An 18,560-nucleotide genomic window follows, 5' to 3' on the forward strand; every position below is an offset into this window, starting at 1 on the left:
GAGCAGTTGTGACAGTGCTGAAGAGCTCCATTCTTGTGGAACTGGAGATGCTTGTGCAGGCATCTTGCATAACTTGAACTCTTCACTCGTGAGGTGGCTCTAGAAGAAAGGTCCTTGTGTCATCTCTGTTCTGTGGGCTGAGAGGTGGTTTTCCAGCCAGTGGTGTGAGCTGAACTGGAGCTGTTGTGCTCCTGTAGACGATGACACTGGCACAGACTAGGAGGAAGGAGGAATGAGGTCTTAAGAATGCATTCCCCAGCACAGGAACCCACTTGCACATGTCAAGACACTTTCTCAGTCGTGACTGCAGTGAGGTGATGTACAGCTGGGCCTGAATTTGGGCTTTGAACCAGACATATATTAGAAAGCTGCTGCAAGCACACATCAGCCTCTTAATGACAGTGCTTACATTTAACTCTGCGTGCTTTGAGGTGGTGCAGCCACACAAGTGCGGTGATTGTGGTTTCATCAGCAACCACCAGCAGCCCAAATCCAGGCTCTGGTGCATGGGCTTGCCCATAATTACATTCAGATTTGGTCTTGTCAGCAGAAACCAATTGTACAGTTGTATGACATGTGGGCACATGTGCTAATTTTACAGCTGGGACTTCTTATATTGGAACAAGTTTAAGTTCTTGAGAGGAAGGAGTTGGTGTCCTTCACACTGTGTGGCAGCTCAGTGCTCCTGATTAGCTGCACCATTAAATCACTGTTAAACAGTATAGAAACCTTAATGGCAAGTCCCAAGTAAGTGATCTAAGCTAAATAAAATGGCAGAAATCAGCACTGATGTGTTACTTTTCTTGTGTTTGTACTTTGCTGGTGGGGTAAAATTCAATCTGAATCAACATAATCCACTTTTTCTCTTGTTTTGGGGTGTAAGAAGAGGGTAATTCAGAGTATAACTTACAAGGTATGAGATACTTGCCATGCTGCTGGCACTAACTAGCCTTTGTTTGAATAATAGTGCCAAACTTTATGAGAGGTGATCAGAATTCATCGTGGCTTGGTGGGTGCTTTGTTGTTTGGGTCGCAAGCATCCTTTCTGAACATGAATGTTCGGGTGATCATTAGCATTTCTCTATCCTCTACAGTATCTTGGGGTGGTTGTAGGGTAAAGTTGGAGATGTAAAGCCAAGGAGATAACGTGCTTTATTGCCAAGTTAAAAATCAGCCTCAAATAACATTAATTTCACAGTTCTCATCTATTGCCAGTTTAGTTTGAGTGGGGACTTCCCATTTTGTGATCTGTAGTCTTGGATTTGCTTGTTGCTCTTTTGCCTTGCATTGTATTTATAGCCCCTCCACAGCAATATAGCGAGGGCAGGGCCTGGTTTCAATTGGCTTTTGCTGTTGGAGGGCTTCATCTGTTCAGTGTGTTACACATAATACTTGTTCCCTTGAGGAAAGTGTGTTATGGAGTGCTCCTCAGCAGTTTGTCTCCATCAGCACAGTTTCAACCCCAAACTTCACTGAACTCCAGCAGTAAAAATTGACAGTTGTTTCACCCAAGTAACTTAAGACAGGTTTGCTTGTGAGTCTGTAGTCATTTAAAGAAGCGTTTCTCTGGGATGTTATGAGCCACGGGAGGACTGAGCTTCAAATCTAATCTCCTTTTTAACATAAATGATTTGAAGTCTAGTGAAAAGAAGCTGCATCATGTAATGAATGTGTGGTGTTTCCAGGCAGTGCCTGTGTTCTGCAGCATCCTTTCGGGATGAACTGGTTACCTGATTCGGCACAGCTCGGGGTTTGTCTCAGTCTTTGAAAATCTCTGTCAGCTTGTAGTGGATTTTGAAATCCTGTCATTTCCTCCCCCCTGCAGGACTTGTGGAAGAGGAAACACAAAGATTTCCAGATGAATAACCGCAAGGAAGATATGGAGATCGCGTCCCACTACCGGCACCTGCTGCGGGAGCTGAACGAGCAGAGGCAGCACGGCATCCTCTGCGACGTCTGCATCATAGTGGAGGGGAAGATATTTAAGGCTCACAAAAACGTTCTGCTTGGGAGTAGTCGTTACTTCAAAACACTCTACTGCCAGGTACAGAAAACCTCTGACCAGGCCACTGTCACCCACCTGGACATCGTGACTGCACAAGGCTTTAAAGCCATCATTGACTTCATGTACTCCGCACACCTCGCGCTGACCAGCCGCAACGTCATCGAGGTGATGTCAGCTGCGAGTTACCTGCAGATGACAGACATTGTTCAGGCCTGTCACAACTTCATCAAAGCAGCTCTTGACATAAGCATAAAGTCTGATGCTTCAGATGATCTCGTTGATTATGAGCTTGGAGCCCCCTCCAGCAGCAGTACGGATGCTCTGATTTCAGCAGTGGTGGCTGGCAGGAGTATATCTCCCTGGTTAGCGCGGCGCACGAGCCCTGCAAACTCGTCTGGAGACTCAGCCATTGCCAGCTGCCATGAAGGAGGGAGCAGCTATGGCAAAGAGGATCAAGAACCAAAACCAGATGGCCACGAAGACATTTCATCCCAGTCTCTTTGGTCTAGTGACATGGGCTATGGCTCTTTACGGATCAAGGAGGAACAGGTTTCGCCGTCGCATTACGGAGGGAGCGAACTGCATTCTGGCAAGGATAGTGCAATACAGACTGTGTTCTCAGAGCAAGGAGTAGGGGACGGCTGGCAGCCCACGGGGCGCAGGAAGAACAGGAAAAACAAAGACACTGTGAGGCATATCACACAGCAAGTGGAGGAGGACAGCAGGGCAAGCTCTCCAATGCCATCGTTCTTACCTGCTTCAGGATGGCCCTACAGCAGTCGAGACCCCAGTAAGTTGCTGTTCTGATTTTCATGGCTGAAATTAAAACCACTGGGTTAATTAGATCTCTTTGTGGTATGATCTTATCAGTCTCCGAAATGGCTGAGCTTGCCAGAAAAATGCAGAAACCTATGCTAACAGGAATTGAGTTGGGAACGTCAGTGTCACAGCACTTGGCTGGTTTTCCTCTGAAAGAGGCTGGGAGTTTTGTTGTGGTCTTGAGCATACAATGGCCTAAATCACCCCCAAAACCACCATGATAGGTGAGGTTGGAATTTATTTTAGCAGCTGTGCAGACCGATGTCAAGGATGAAGGATGTTCCTTGCACAGTATATTGATGATGTAATTACACCACACATAGCTGTAATTTAGTCTGAATGATACCATCTCCAGTGCTTCCTGGTATTCAGGTGTCACTTTCTCATGTGCAGGAAAACCACCGCAGCTTATTGCTGCTCATGGCAAGAGAATTGTTTGGTACTCCTGAAGAATAATGTGTTTTTTGAGGTACTGCTGTGGCTTAAAGTGTATTTTGATGTGTGACTACTTGTAGTCTCGGGTGAGTGGCTGCTTTTAAAGCGTATAGCCGGGGAGAAAAATGTGGTCTTGAGTTGGTCTGAATCTTCAGTAGTTATTTTCTGTCTCAAAATAGCAGTTCTGTTTGATTCATTAATCCCCAGCAATTAGCAGATCCAGGAATGCTGCTGATACAGGAGCAGTCTGGGTGGTTTTTTCCTAAGGACTTTCAGGGAGTGTGGTATCAAACTCCCTCAAGCTGATTTGAAGAGCTCTGTCTGGTGAGTTAGCCTGTGTTTCATTGCATACCAGAGCCCAAGTCAGGCAGGAGGAGGGTATGTGAGATTATATACCCTTATGTTGCCAAATTCAGATGAAAAAGCAATATAAATAGTACAGAAAGTCTGAAGAGTCTTTATGGGCTGGAAAAGGATGTTTAAGATGCTTATATACTGGAGTTTCAATGTGGTTTTCATTGAAGGGGTAACTCTCCTCAGATGTCTTTAGATTTACTATGTTTTATGCTTATCTGCTGCTGCTGCAAGCTTGCATGTAATTATTCTAATTGCTGATGATAAAATCTACACAACAGCAGTTAGAAGAAAAATGGGAGATAACTTAATGATTTATAATGAATCCTGGGTTTATAATGTGTGTGTTTCAGGGCTGTTTTGAAGCGGGGTTCAGCATGCATTGCCTGGTGTGCTATTTGCATGCAACTGGTTTTCACTTCCATGGCATCCCATAAAAGCAGCTCAGTCACTTGTACTGTCCAAGGGGTGGTGTGGGGCTTGGACAGGTCGATGCAGTAACCCACACGCGTTGGGGTGACTGCAGTAACACAGCTGCAGCACTGACTGGTTTAGGCAGCTGGGCATGGACTGAAAACAGGGTGACATAAAGAGATTGTCTTCCTGGAAGCTGAATGAAGTTTCTGGTCTTTAATTCCTAATCATTAAGGAATTAAATGTAAGTGTCCTTACAACCGCTTGCAGAGGAGAGGAAGGTGGCTTTGGGTGCTGGCTCGGTGCAGTGCTGACACAGTGCATTGCCAGGCACAATCGCATTGTGCCAAATCTTGTTTTAAAGGTGTTTACCTATAAAAGAGGTGTTTCTCATAATGGGAGAGGGGAAGCTCAGTGGTGGTGTTTGGGGAAGTAGTTTCAATATTCCACTAGTGCCTGTAGAGCAAAGGGGAAAACAACAGCGACACAGCATGGGATGGGTGCATATGGACGTAAAAGCAAGGAGCATCTCTGCATGCTTCCCCTAAGGAGCCCTGCGTGTATCTTAGGTCACAGTTTCTTGTGTTTTGGTAGATTTTTTTTTGGTATTTCAAAGGATTTGAGATCTTTGCATATTCAGTTTTGGTTAACACATGGATATCTTGTCAGCAGCAAGCCTCCCTGTGCTGTGTGTGTGGGGGTGTATGGTTTGGGTGAAATCAGAGCTGTTCCCCCAAACCATCACTGTCCTGGTCCCAATGCAGGAGGGTCTCACACTAATATTTCCCATCTCCAGCAGGTGGAAGCAGCCCTCTTGTGAACCGCTCCACGTTGAAAAGCCCCAGGTTTCTGCTTGGGTTGGTTGTTGGTACCCCAGGTTCTTCCCTTTCCTGCTGGAATTCAGTGGTAGCGTAGGTGTGCCAACTTAGCTCCCGTGCATGAAGAAAACTGGATTCTCTTGTGTGAAAATGGATGAAGGCAAGTGTCTGCACTGCATAATGCATGTTTGGGATGTGTTTAAATCTCAGCTTGACGATGGCTTTGATTTAGTAGTGTCAGGCTTCATGCTTTAAAACAGACTTCCTAGGGCTCTTTTTGCCTTATCCATTTGGAAGTGTCCCTACAGTATTATTCATAGCTAGGATGAAAAGGTACTTGTTTGCTGAGGAAATGAGCGTTGAGTGGTCTTTCTTAAGTAGTGAAGAGGAACAAAGTTACCTGGAACTCTCTGTTCTTTGGCTCATTCACTCCTCTGATCTATTCAGTTATTTTAAGATGCTGCTTGCTAAGTCTGAAAGCCCCCATTGTGGGATAATTTGGGTGCCATTTGCAAAAGCCTCTGTTCTAGAGAACTAACAGTCCTTCTGGCAATGCAGAAGCTGATTTAGGAGGGTCCAAAGCTCAGTGTTAGTGGCTTCCTCCTTGGATTGTACAAGATACTCATTCAGTCTTGCTTGCAAGCACCACTGCATTTCAGCAACATGCAGGCAGCGATTTGGAAGGAGGAACTTGCATCACCCTTTTAATTCAGTGGTTATTTGGGGCACAGATAAAAATACTCTCCTATTCCTGTATTATACAAGATTACTTCATTTATGTTACAAAGCAGCATGTTGCAGTCACTGAAACTCTGCTGTTGAAACAACTAACAGTTCGTGTATGCTTGGTAGTGGTGCTTCTTCCAGTGGGAAATACGTCCTTATCAATACAGATAGAATGTACTAAAGTGTCCCAAATACATGGTAGGCTGTACTGAAGCACGAGTCTATGGGGCCTCAAAAAGACACAGGCCTTAATTGAAAGGATAAGAAGATTCTTCCCAAGTTAGTTGATTCTTTTCCTGATGCTGCAGAGTCCTTGAAGTTGTTCACATTGGGGTTAAAATAAAAAGGAATGTCTAGAGTAATCCTATGAATGGTAATCTAACATGGAAATAGCAAACCAAGCAAGAAATTCCTAATATCTGCCATGAAGAGTGTATCCTCTTCATCTAAGGAAGAATGATCAAACAGGATGTGCAATAGAGCACAAACCGAGTTGAGATGTGGGATTAGGAACCTCTCAGTCCCTACAGGGTGTTGTCAGTCAAGCCCACAGCTCCGTGGGGATCATCTCTCCATCCTAGTTTCACTTTATTAATCTGGATTCTCTGTTTGGCATAGAACACATGAGGGGTTTGTTTCTCATCCTGTTTGGGTTGTTCAGGATGTCAGTCTTGTATGAAACAGCCCCATATACGTTTTCCTCACCAAGCTGCAGTAACTTGGACCAGCAGTTCTCCAAAGTAAGCTGAAGGATGGGCTGTATAAATAACAACTTTCTTCCTAACTGAGCCAAGAAGAATTTCCTCCACAGCCTTGAAAAATAACACGTCTGCCTTTTATGTTAACCTTTTCCTCTTGAATTTTGTAGCTTTTCTAAAGAAACATCTTGCTCTTTGCTAATCTTAAAGATGTTTACGAGATTCAGAAGTGAAGATGCCCTGAGCATCTTCGTTTTCCATAGCTTATTGTCCTTTTGCTAGGTAAGGTTTGTACAGGGTTACGTGAGTATGTGGGACTGCAGGTCTGGGTGGTACTTAAGAGCCTCTCACCAAAGAGCTCTCACTAGGAGAGCCTTTAAGCTGACAGAATGGTGCTGCGTTTGCCTCTCCATACACTACAAAACTCACTTGGAAGGAGCGTTTGGAAGGGTTTATTGATGGTTTTAATGCGTTGGTTCAATCATAGGGGTTGTGATTCAGGAGTTTATTTCTTCGGAAGTACTCCCACACATCCTCTGTGTGTTTGAACCCTAAAGCTGGGAGTGGATTCCTGTGGCAGTTGACTGTGAAATGAAGGTGATTATTTTCAAGACACAACAGTGGGGTTTAAAGCTGCTGCAGTTTGGGAACTTCCTGCTTTGCTGTGGTTGCAAGTAGTGATGTTTGTTTGGACTGGAGGAAAAGCTTGAGGAGTTAAGCAGTGACCTTCATGGGAAGGGCGGGCAGGACTTCACTGGATCCTCCCAGCTCTGCAGAGCTCCAAGGGCCTTTAATATTTATCACCAAACTCTTTAATTATGCACCAGTTTCCTCCCTCGTGCTGCGGCCACCTCCAGGTTCATCATTTTCCAATGGCACGGTCTGATTTCAGCGCCTGCTGCAGGGAGTTGTGCTGCTGCCTCTCCAGGAGGACGGGAGGCAGCTGCTTGGAAAAGCCTTTTCCTATCCCTTTATCCCATCTAGAGCTTGGTCTGGATGAACTCTCAGCTAATTTGATGCAGATGAGGTCTTGGGACCTATCTCAGTGCAGGTAGGTGAATGTGTAGGTGATTTTAAGGTGGTTTTATTCCTGCAAATAAGTCTCTCAGCAAACTGGGGGATTTCCTGGAACTCTTTCACCTTTTCAATGCAAAATCATCCAATGTCTCCTTGATTATTTTTTATTATTAAGATGCCGTTGTTTCTGTTGTGATACTTGGCAAGCAGATTAGTCCAAAGAGTGAAATAGAGCTCTTGTATAATGAGAAGAGGAGGAAAAATGAGCGTGGTGGTTGTGTTCAAGCTTCAGGTGTTCAAGGAACGCTTGAGGATTTTTGTTCTGCAAAAGCTGTGTAATGCCTCTGCCTTTACATAGTGCTTTATAAATAATCTATTTACCTTCTGTTTAAATGAGAAGAAAAAAGATCTGTAGCTAGCACTGGAGGGTAATATTAATGAAGAAATAAAGAAGCAGCAGTGCGAGTGAGCTCATGAGGATGGGTTTGCAGTCAGTGATGGAGGCTGGTGTGAAGGATTATACCAGCATGGGGTGGAGATAGAGCAAGGGAAGGAGAGGCAGGACAGATAGGAGGAAGAGAATAAGGAGTGGAAGAGGGATAGTAGAAAATAAGAACTGACAAGTGCTGAGAAGGAAGAGTCTGAATCTGGTGTAGTAAAGGTGGGACTGAGACAGACTGAGGGGATGCAGTGACAAGGTTAAACCAGAACGTGTCTGTACTGGGAATACCTGGGGAGCATTGAGGCCCAGTGAATTGATTTTAGGCTGTTGCACCCAGCTATTCCCATTAGAGATGGATGAACCTTGCTGAGACTGAATTCTCCTGTTTTTTTAACTCTTTCTTTTAACTTCTGCAGCCCAGTATTAAACCCCTTTTGCTTCAGTTTGAAATGCAGCCACATGGTAAATAACAGTGCTCCCACATGCTGCTCTGCCTTGCCTGGCTTCCCACAGTGATCCATCAATCCATCTGCTCTGGCCTCTCCAAAACCTCTTTCCCTGCTCCTCAAAAAGGGTATGAAAATGTACTTTTTAAGATAATGGTACCCCATACTTGATATTCACTATCCATCTTATCTAAAATAAAGGTATATTGGTAAACTGTAGCTTTTTGTGGGAGGAAAACAGATGTATTGAAGGAGATGCTAAGACGAGTTTTAGTAGGTAAATGGGCAGTGTGCAGTAGCAGTAGGTAATAATAGTATGTAGATTGAAGTGGCCCACACAGCATAGCAGCTGATAAGTCACTGGGCAGAATACAATCATTTCTTCCTTTGAATGGCTTTTGCTTTGAAGGGCAGGAGTCTCCATTCCGCCTGCCGTGGTCCAAGTTCGGGTTGCAGTGTCACAACTGAAGGCAGACGTTTGATTACCTGTTACAGCCACAAATGAAAACGGGGCTGGTTAAAATGTCAGTTGTCAGAGTAATATCTGATGGCCTAAAGCAACACAGGCTCAAGTTCTAATAGTTTCCTACTGGTGGTTTCTTATTTACATCCCTCTTATGCTCGATTTTGGAAAGATCACTTCTGAAAGTGGATGTATTGTGTGCAGTTCTGGTGTCCTCAACATAAAAAGGACATGGAACTGTTGGAACAAGTCCAGAGGAGGCCACGAGGATGAGCAGGGACTGGAGCACCTCCTGTGTGGAGATAGGCTGAGAAAGTTGGGGCTGTTCAGCCTGGAGAAGAGAAGGCTGCGTGGAGACCTCAGAGCAGCTTCCAGTGCCTGAAGGGGGCCTATAGGGATGGTGGAGAGGGACTCTTCATTAGGGACTGTAGTGACAGGACAAGGGGTAACGGGTTCAAACTGAAACAGGGGAAGTTTAGATTGGATCTAAGGAGGAAATTCTTTCCTGTGAGGGTGCTGAGGCACTGGAATGGGTTGCCCAGGGAGGTTGTGAATGCTCCATCCCTGGCAGTGTTCAAGGCCAAGCTGGACGAGGCCTTGGGTGAGATGGTTTAGTGTGAGGTGTCCCTGCCCATGGCAGGGGGGTTGGAACTTGATGATCTTAAGGTCCTTTCCAACCCGAACTATTCTGTGATTCTAACTTCTTTGTTGTGGTTGGTGGCAATCTGGATGTTTTGGATCGAACCCTTCAGCTCCTTGGGAAGGTGCTGAAGCATTTTTGAGGGTAGGCAACAGATCACACATTCCCTGCGGCTTGGAAATGAATTACTGCATTTTTCCACCTGCTCTTCCTGAAGTCGCAGTTATGGTACAAGGCATTAAAATGCTCTTTGCTGTGACTGAGGGGCAGCTTAATGTTGGTTTTGTTGAGAAGGTACTTGGACACCTTAAGCAGCGGTAGGTGGCAGTGCCAGACCTGGAGGGGTGACAGATCTGGGCTCTGATGCCACCCCCAGAATTCCTTCTTTGTGCCAAACTGGGTGAAATGGGCTTAGCCCATGTCCTGCATTCCTCTGGCTTCAGGAGCTGCCCCATTTCTGGGCTTTGGTTCTTCCCTCGTGGTGTGAAGAATCACTGTGGAGGTGGCAGGAGTGCTCACTGAACAACGCGGGTTCTCCCTATCACCGTGGTTATGGGTAGCAGAATGATCAGGATGCGATCCTTGCAGGAGTAGCTGTTTGAGTTTCTGTTATTAAAGGGTTAGGTCAGGTTATTTTGAAGTCTGGAAACAAAAACCATTGCTTTAAACCCAGGCACTTACTCCCTGGCTACACCCTGGCTTTAAAATGGTTCCACCCTAACCCAGCTTTAGCTCAAAGCGCAGTGTGTTTCCTTTCCCCACCCTGCATTCCATTTTCCCCAGGCTCCAAAGCCCTCCTCTTCCTCCTCCCTGTGGTAGCAGCCCTGATTCTGTTAATCTGCTTTAACTCCAGAGATCAGAGGCACTTCCCATCTCTCAAGTGCCCTTCTCGGTGGTTTATGTATTCCCTGTGCCAGGGCTGCGCTCAGCTCCTCTTTACAGCCATCTCAGCCTTTCGCAAGGAAACTGTACCCCAGTTTTGTTTCTCTACTGAAACTACAAGTGAGAAATCAAGGCGGTTTGGGAACTGTAACGTAAAAAGAACTCTCTGTGATCAGCACCGTTCAAGACGTTCACTTCCCTACTCAAAAGAGCTGCTTTTGCCTTCAAATGTAGTAGGAATTCATCCTACAGAGGCAGGAATCAAACCCAAACCTGACTTTGCTCTGTTGGTCTCTAATTTACTTTGTGTTTCTTGCAGGCACTTGCTTTAGAAGGTCACTGTTTGTTCTGAGGGTTTTCCAAAGGTTATAGCTTAGCATCATGTCACTTAACAAGTCCCTGTGTTCATGTTCAATGTGATATTTGGGTGCTCGATTCCTATCCCTTCGTGTTGGTGTCTGTTCATGTACAGCAAGAGACTGTATTGAGGAGCAGCAGAGAACAGAGCCAGTCCTTTTAGTGCATGGGGTATCTGACTTAAAGAGGTTAAGCTGAGGCTCAATCTTAGTGGTGTTGAAGTGATAGTCTGGAGTTACTGTGCAGTTCTCTGCATACTTTGAGGGGGGGAAAGTGTGGTTTAAGGTATTTCTGCACTGCCCAAACATTCCTGCTCCTGCAAGGACCACTCTATTACTCCATTTCAGCACAGTTTCAAACCCAACTCATCCAATTTGGGTGTCTTTGGATTTGGGTGTTTTGTTTGAATTCTCTTTGGATTTTGGGTGTTCGTGGTCTGGGGAGGATCAGTTCTCTGACCACATTTACCCCGTAGCCCTGCAGAGGGTTGAGCTGGGGTCACTAACAGGCAATGGGAGAGCAGCAATGAGCCGCTGGGATTGGAGCCAGGAGCTCCTTTTGCTGACACACACCACAGGAAAAACATCTGCAGAGTTTGATTCAGAGTTACAAACCCAAATAGCACAGGGAAGAGAGAGGTTGAATATGGGGTTTAGTCCGATCCCTGGAGGAGTGGAGGGAATGTTCCAGTTGGTATTTGGACACTGATGACTGTTTTGAGGAAGACAGACGGGGAGATGCGCTTGTGCTCGTAGCACAGCACTGCAGAAATACTGGTGTAAAACCTGGTTGTATTTGCGTAGAACAGCTTGGTTTATTTCAGAAATAGCATTCTAGAAGTGCTGAGGAGAATGTTTCTGCTGGTAAAACAGGTATGATGAATATACCATGGAATCCCAGCTTGGTTTGGGTTGAAGGGACCCTAAAGCTCATCCAGTTCCATGGGCAGGGACCCCTTCCACTGGAGCAGCTTGCTCCAAGCCCCTGTGTCCAACCTGGCCTTGAGCACTGCCAGGGATGGGGCAGCCACAGCTTCTCTGGGCACCCTGTGCCAGCGCCTCAGCACCCTCACAGGGAAGAGCTTTAAGTCCTTCAAGCAGCATTTAATGATCATTACATGTGGTGGTTGAATATCTCTCTTTGCCTGATACTTTTCCTGGGTTGTGAAACTGGAGCTTATTTTGAATGCTGAGCACGTTTATGCTATCCACGTGTAGACTGCTATGTTTGTAAACCAGCGCTGATCAAACCCAATACAGCTCCTGGCATTGCTTCTGTGTGTAAACATGACAGCGTGGGAGAGCACTGCGTTGGCTTAACAGGGAGTTGTGAAACACTTCAGAAGGATTTCTATTAGAAAGGAAGGGGGTATCTGCAAGGATATATTTAGCAGCTGCTGGGAGGTTGTCATTTCCTACCAGCCCGAGTGCTCCTTTTTCTCTTCTATTCCCAAGAAATAAACACTAAGAAATGAAAGCTTTTTGTTCTTTTTTTTACCTGCAAGTTTAAAACTTCATTGTCTGTCGCACAGGAGGAGATGAAGCCAAATCTTACACCAGAAACATCAGCTTTGAGGTGACAGCTGAAACCCACTCTCAGGCAGAGCTCTATAGGTACTTGACACAAATAGGCAGAACCACCTCAGCAGATGAAGTCTTTGATTTCACCTGAGTTTTTTCCTGATGAGTTCAGCTCAGGTCATGGTTTAGCAGTGTCCTTGAATGAAAAGCAGAGTTCGAAGTGGCTCCCACCTTCCCTTGGGACTGAATTGTTGTGTGTCCCCCCCACGCTCTCCTCCACTTGTTCCGGTGCAAATGTCTGTGCAGTCATGTAGTGATCCGGAGTGGGAACTGCTTGGGGTTTAAATATAACCTTTTCTTAATAAACCAGTTTATTTATAACATAGTAGTTCCTGTCTCGAGTTCACCTCGCAACGACACACGTAGTCATGGTCCAGCTGAGGGAGTAGCAGGGGAGGATGCAGGAATGAAGACTTGAGGTGGGAGTAGTGATGCTCATAGATGATGCTCATAGAATCCCGGAACGGCTTGTGTTGGAAGGGACCTTAAAGCTCATCCAGTTCCAAGCCCTGCCATGGGCAGGGGCACCTTCCACTAGAGGAGTTTGCTCCAAACCCCTTGTCCTGTCCCTACAGGCCTTTATCCAAAGCCCCACATAGAAATTTATGTAAAGAAACGCAGCAACCTGTGCTGTGGGGTTTGATGTGGTTTCTTCCTACATGTGTTAAACTGAACAGCAGGACTTGCCAGCCCTGCTTCATGTTTGGCTGTGGGAGGGAAAGTATTTGGTGGACTTAACCGAGGGTTCTACTGTTTATAACTGTCAAGTGTATTTTATACATAAGAGGAGGATAGAAGATTATCTGGCATTTCTTTAATTAGCTCCAGAGAGTTGTGGGATCTTGCTGTCACCCCAAGCTTTGGCAAGTGTCCACAAATGCAGGCAGATGGAGGCAGTGGCTGGTTTAGTCGACAGTGCTGCCGATGTTGGGGTGAGAGGATGCTGGTGGAGCTGTGGGATGGTGATGGTCGTTCTCCTGAAGCCCCTCAAGGCTTAAATTGTGCAGCTCCTGACACCAGAGGGATGTGGAGCTGTTGGAGAGAGGCCAGAGGAAGCCATGGAGATGCTGCGAGGGCTGGAGCAGCTCTGCTCTGGAGCTGGGCTGGGTCAGCCTGGAGAAGAGAAGGCTTCTGAAGGGGAGAGCTTAGAGCACCTCCAGTGCCTGAAGGGGCTGCAGGAAACCTGGAGAGGGGCTTGGGACAAGGGCCTGTAGGGATGGGCCAAGGGGAGATGGAGAGGAGCTCTGAGGCAGAAGCTCTTCCCTGTGAGGGTGCTGAGGCGCTGGCACAGGGTGCCCAGAGAAGTTGTGGCTGCCCCATCCCTGGCAGTGTTCAAGGCCAGGTTGGACACAGGGGCTTGGAGCAAGCTGCTCCAGTGGAAGGGGTCCCTGCCCATGGCAGGGGTTGGAGCTGGATGAGCTTTAAGGTCCCTTCCACCCCAAACCACTCCGGGATTCTTTGATTCCAATCAGGTTTCCTATATTCCTTTTACATTAGGCTTTCACGGGTATATAAGAACTTTACTGGTTTAACATGGCTTTTGGAGTTGTGTGGAAAAGCTGTTGCCAACATTGTAAAAAATCAGCCTTGTGTTTTATTTGAAACTAAAGGAAAATAGTAAAACACTGAAGCCAAGAAGCCAACAAAGCTTCCCTAAAGCTGCTGTGTTTGGGAAAGTCAGCTGCTGTAATAGAATAACTGCACAATAATTCTTTGCTAAAGAGACTAATGAGCTCAGTGCAGCCCTAATCCCTGCTCGGCTCCCTGCTCCAAGCAGGATTCCCTGCGAGCAGGGCTGGTCACTGGGTCTGTCTCAGCAGGGTGAGGAATGAGCTGGGCAGGGCTCGCATGGAGCTCGGGGGCCTCCACGTGAGCCCTCACTTGAGGAACGGTGAAAGAGCTCATTTACTATGGGTTTACGTCGGGCTGCAGCGCTGTAGTAAACAGTTTGGATTAGTGGGAAGTGATGGGAGCTTTTGATTCATAGGCTTCTTCCCTAAATCTCGGTAAAGGAAGTCGTGTGCTGGAGAGGAGCGCAAAGTGGTTTTGGAGGCACCGAGAAGGGGAACTTGTGAGTTTTGGGCTTTTGGTGCACTGTGAGGATGTCAGTACTTATGTGACTAAGTGGGTATTTATTTGGCCTTAATGTGTGTTTGATTAGGTTCCATCAGCTGTAAAGACTGGAAGCTTTAAAGCCTCTATTTCACTGCCTGTCACTGCTCTTGGCTTCTGAGGAGCATTTACTGTCTTGTTGTGGTTTGCAATTAATCTGCGTGCGTTTTAACAATTAGCGTTTATGTGCAGCAGGCAGCAACGGGTCTGGCAGCTGTCAATCAGCATCTGGAGCTGGCAGGGGAGGAGTCCAGGAGGAAACACAAGGTGATTTACTGCCTCCTGCTCCTTTGGCAGCACCCTGCTGGTGACAGACACCCTTCCTGGCCCGAGCTCTTTGCAGGGATTTGCCACGGAGCAGAGCTATTGGCACGCCTGTGATGGATAAAGCTGTTCCGTTGCCACTCCAACGGGTTAGAATTGACTTTCTCTGCCACCTTCTGTAAGGTTTTTGAAGTCTCCTCTTTTCCCTTTATGCAGAAGCATTAGTTTTTAAACCAGACTTCATTATCATCTAGAAAAGTGTGTTTTATATAGCTGTCACCTGCTCGCTCAGTAACAGGGGGATGACAAAATATGTAAGAAGTCAAAACAATTGAATCCCTCTGCTTAGCTGATACGTACGAAAACTGGTGATGGGAGATTAAGGAAGCAAGACACAGATGGAGGAGGGGAAATGGTTTGCTTTAAAGAGAAAACATCTCTGATAGCTCACATAGTCGCTGCTGCTGTGCTTGCTGGGGTATTCCATCTCCAGGGTGTAGGAGGACTCGGCTAATGATTGCCTTTTCCTTATTGTTTGCTTTGAGGCTTTTTGGTACAGCTTCGTGGAGTGGGTCTTTAAAGCAACGTGGAGAGGGGCCTCTGGACCAGGGCCTGTAGGGACAGGCCAAGGGGAACGGCTTTAACCTGCCAGAGGGGAGACTGAGCTGAGCTCTTAGGCAGAAGCTCTTCCCTGGGAGGGTGCTGAGGCGCTGGCACAGGGTGCCCAGAGAAGCTGTGGCTGCCCCATCCCTGGCAGTGCTCAAGGCCAGGCTGGACACAGGGGCTTGGAGCTGGAGGAGCTTTAAGGTCCCTTCCAACCCAAACCAGGCTGTGGTTCTGTGATTTAACACGTGAATGTAATTCCGACACTAGCAGATAATCCTGAAATCATCATTTCAAGCAAATAGTGAAGCTTTCCTGCAGTTACTGCTCATGGGGAGGTCGTGCACCTCCCTCTGCCCTTCCTTCCTGGCGCTGAAGTTGCGGTGTTCCACTCGGGAATCCTCTTCCCTCTCTGACAGCCTCTGTCCCCCCGCAGGTGCTGAGGTGCCGGTGCCGGAGCCCAGCAGCTCTGACAGCAGAGTGGAGGAAGCGCTCCTCACCGGGGAGGGCACGTACATCCCGCAGCCGCTGACGCCGGAGAAGGAGGATGTGCTCCAGGCTGCCACCGTGGCCAACCTGCGCGCGGCTCTCATGAGCAAGAACAGCTTGCTGTCCCTGAAAGCCGACATGCTGGGAGAGGACAGCTCTCTGCTCTTCGAGTACCTGCCCAAAGGCACCCACTCCCTCTCCCGTAAGTTTGTGTTTCTCTCCTTTTTTGCTTATTGACACTTCAAGTGAGGCGGTTTGTGAGAGGAAAACACGGGCCACTGGCTTGTGTGTTACAGCTCATCTGTTTAGATCCAGTTTTGTGTCCTGCTCAATCCCGCTTTCCATAAAACGAAAGCTGGGTCTGGTGTTGATCCAGCTTCAATGTTAACTGCTGATGCCGTGGGAGAAAGTATTTAGCGTGTATGCGTGTAGCGTCCTCAGATCTCTGGTTTACTCATTTGCACAATGGGACTTACAAAGGAAACACAAAGTATTTGAGTCCTTATGGTAGAAGAAGGAGCTCCAAAGGGTTTGAATGCAAACTGGCTGATTGCTGACATCTTGCCTGTTGCTCCTGGGTCTGTGGAAACAGTTGTGGGGTTGTACATCGAAGGATCTTCACTTCTTCATGGTTAGTTTTAGACCTCTCTCTGAGGAGCAGCTATTGATTGTGTTGTTACACTTGCACATGGAAATGGATGGGTTTTCTCCTGGTGACGTGCTGGAGACAGCTGATGTGTGTGTTAGGTGTGGGCAGCTGATTTTTCAGCATACTTTTGTATTCATTACAATCAAAGTAGAAAGAAAAAACTATTAATGCTGTATTTTAATCATGCTCTGAGAAGATGGGGCATAAAATAGAGCAGGCAGTGGCTCTCGGATTACTGCATCTGAGGTTCCATCAGAAAAGGTCTATTTTAATCTACACTGAGAAAATTAAGCCATTAAATAGATAGAAAAGTTCACTTATTTTGCTTTTACTCTCCACTGTGGCAAAAGATAGATAACTTTTAATGGTTGTAGGATCATAGAATGAATCCCAGACTGGTTGGGTTGGAAGGGGCCTTAAAGCCCATCCAGTTCCAACCCCTGCCACGGGCAGGGACACCTTCCACTAGAGCAGCTTGCTCCAAGCCCTGTCCAAGTGGTCAGCTGGTGGCTTGAGCTGTGTGATAAAGGGAAATAACTGCACCAGGTAATGTCAGTCTTAGTATCTCTTTACACGTCTCAGTCTGAACAGTAAAACTATTTTAGTTGATCTTTCTAAGTTTAGAGAGAAAAGGTAGAGTTGTTGTGCCTTATTCTGCAGCCGAAGTGCTGCAGTGTTCATCTTCCTTCCACAGTAGTTTTCTTACTGGATGATCTCCAATTAAATCAGATTGAGATGGTTCAAACGAGGCTCCTGGGATGAAAATCCCTTTGTTGCAGTGCAGCAGCAAAGACCCTGTAGAGCAGTTCAGCCTCTGGCTTGTGTGCAGTGGGAAGAGTGCCCTCAGCTGGCACCGGGACAGGGGGAGCTCAGGAGGGTGATTTATGCATCGTGGGTTCAGCGCTGTCTTGTGACAGGTGAGATCAGTGCTGTCATCTCTGTCATGATAAATGTTGACAACAACAGGGCTGTCTCTATCCATCATCCTTCCTTCAATTACTTAGAAGCTGAAGCACCACTTGGCATAAAGACAGATGAGTAGAAGACAGTCAGATTTGGGCTGGAAATTAGAGATTGCCCAACCAGAGAAATGGAGTTTGGAAACAGGCGTGGTGATGGCAGGAGACCAGCAGGGTTTAAGATAAAGCTTGGTACCTTTAGAAAAGGAGGTGAATGATAGATCATTGGTGGGTGCAGTGACTCAGGAGGTCCTTCCAGCCTGTGTCTGAGGTCCCTGTGTTCCTGTCCTCTTACTATGACTTCAGCTTCATCAGCTCAGCTCCAGTGATCTCATCTTTATAGGAGCAAAGTGAATTGCATGAGGCAAACACAAGACAGGTCACTTGGTGTAGCTCTCACACCAGAGCATGGATGGGGCTGGCGCTTGGTACAAGGATTTTTACAGGAGGATAGAGTTAAGGGACATACTTTGCATTCATCTTGTTCAAACCCAGTTATCAATTCATTTTAACCGCTTATAAAAGACCTTATGCTGTAAGACTCGCTTTTAAGTGGTCAGTATGAATACAATAGGACATCAAGTTTAATGAGAATCCTCAGTGTATAAAGGGACAGTAAAGTGAGGGGTAAGAAGGTTCTGGAGATCTAAAAGCCCAGTCTGGGTTGGTGCTAGCTTTGTAGGTGTTTTTCACATTCTACTTCAAGCACAATTTGAGGATGTTGAGTCATTTTAAGTCCTGGGTTATATTTAAGGAGAAAAAGGTGGGGGGAGTAGGCAGGAGCACAGGGCAAGGAAAAGGTTTTATTGCTTTTCAAATCCAGTGCAGCACAGTTTTCATCTGTCACATTGGTAAAGCAAACACTCATTACAGGAATTCGAAGTGATCAATCTCTTTCGAGTTGAAAACTGGTTTTAACCTTAACTGCTGTCACTGGAGTGTCCTTGTGTGTGCTTGTGAGGCACTACAGTAACTGACTCAAGGAGCAGCGCTTGGGTTTATTTGTCTTCTCTGGAGGAAACACTTACTGGAAGTGGACAGAGCTGAAGAGTGTATTTATTACCCATGGTAGAAGTGGGATGAGCTGTGTCTAAAGGGGATCTCACTCTCCAGGTCACTGCATGTGTTAAGAGTTTTCATTTTTCCTTCTGCATAGTTCACACTGCTGGAGGAGTTAAAAGAGGAAACCCCAAAGTTTTCCCTTTACCCTGTGTGCTTCTTTCCTAATTCATTTTATGTTGTTACGATCATTTGAGGTGTGAAATTACTTAACATTCTCCTGATGGAAAACAAAGCCTGGGGTGTATGAGGGCTGATGTATCACTGTGATGGAGTCAAACGTAAGTGCAGCATTTCTAAAGGAAACCAGTTCAAATTCATTTAAAATC

The 18,560-nt window shown here is 46.4% G+C and overlaps 1 protein-coding gene across 8 annotated transcripts in view; it reads left to right on the forward strand.

Annotated features, from left to right (window-relative positions):
* The window catches only part of ZBTB46 (zinc finger and BTB domain containing 46), a 43,687-nt gene that overhangs the window by 12,916 nt on the left and 12,211 nt on the right, over positions 1-18,560 (forward strand). For all 8 annotated transcript variants that reach the window (XM_057416601.1, XM_057416597.1, XM_057416595.1 and 5 more), the window contains 2 exons: positions 1,826-2,795; positions 15,512-15,766. In XM_057416601.1, the coding sequence (XP_057272584.1) occupies positions 1,826-2,795; positions 15,512-15,766 (1,225 nt within the window). The remainder of the gene's footprint in view (positions 1-1,825; positions 2,796-15,511; positions 15,767-18,560) is intronic.

The sequence above is a fragment of the Pezoporus wallicus genome, unplaced genomic scaffold, assembly GCF_028554395.1.
Source record: "Pezoporus wallicus isolate ANWC-B61680 ecotype Strahan unplaced genomic scaffold, APGP_CSIRO_Pwel_v1 contig_13399, whole genome shotgun sequence".
Classification (NCBI taxonomy): domain Eukaryota; kingdom Metazoa; phylum Chordata; class Aves; order Psittaciformes; family Psittacidae; genus Pezoporus; species Pezoporus wallicus.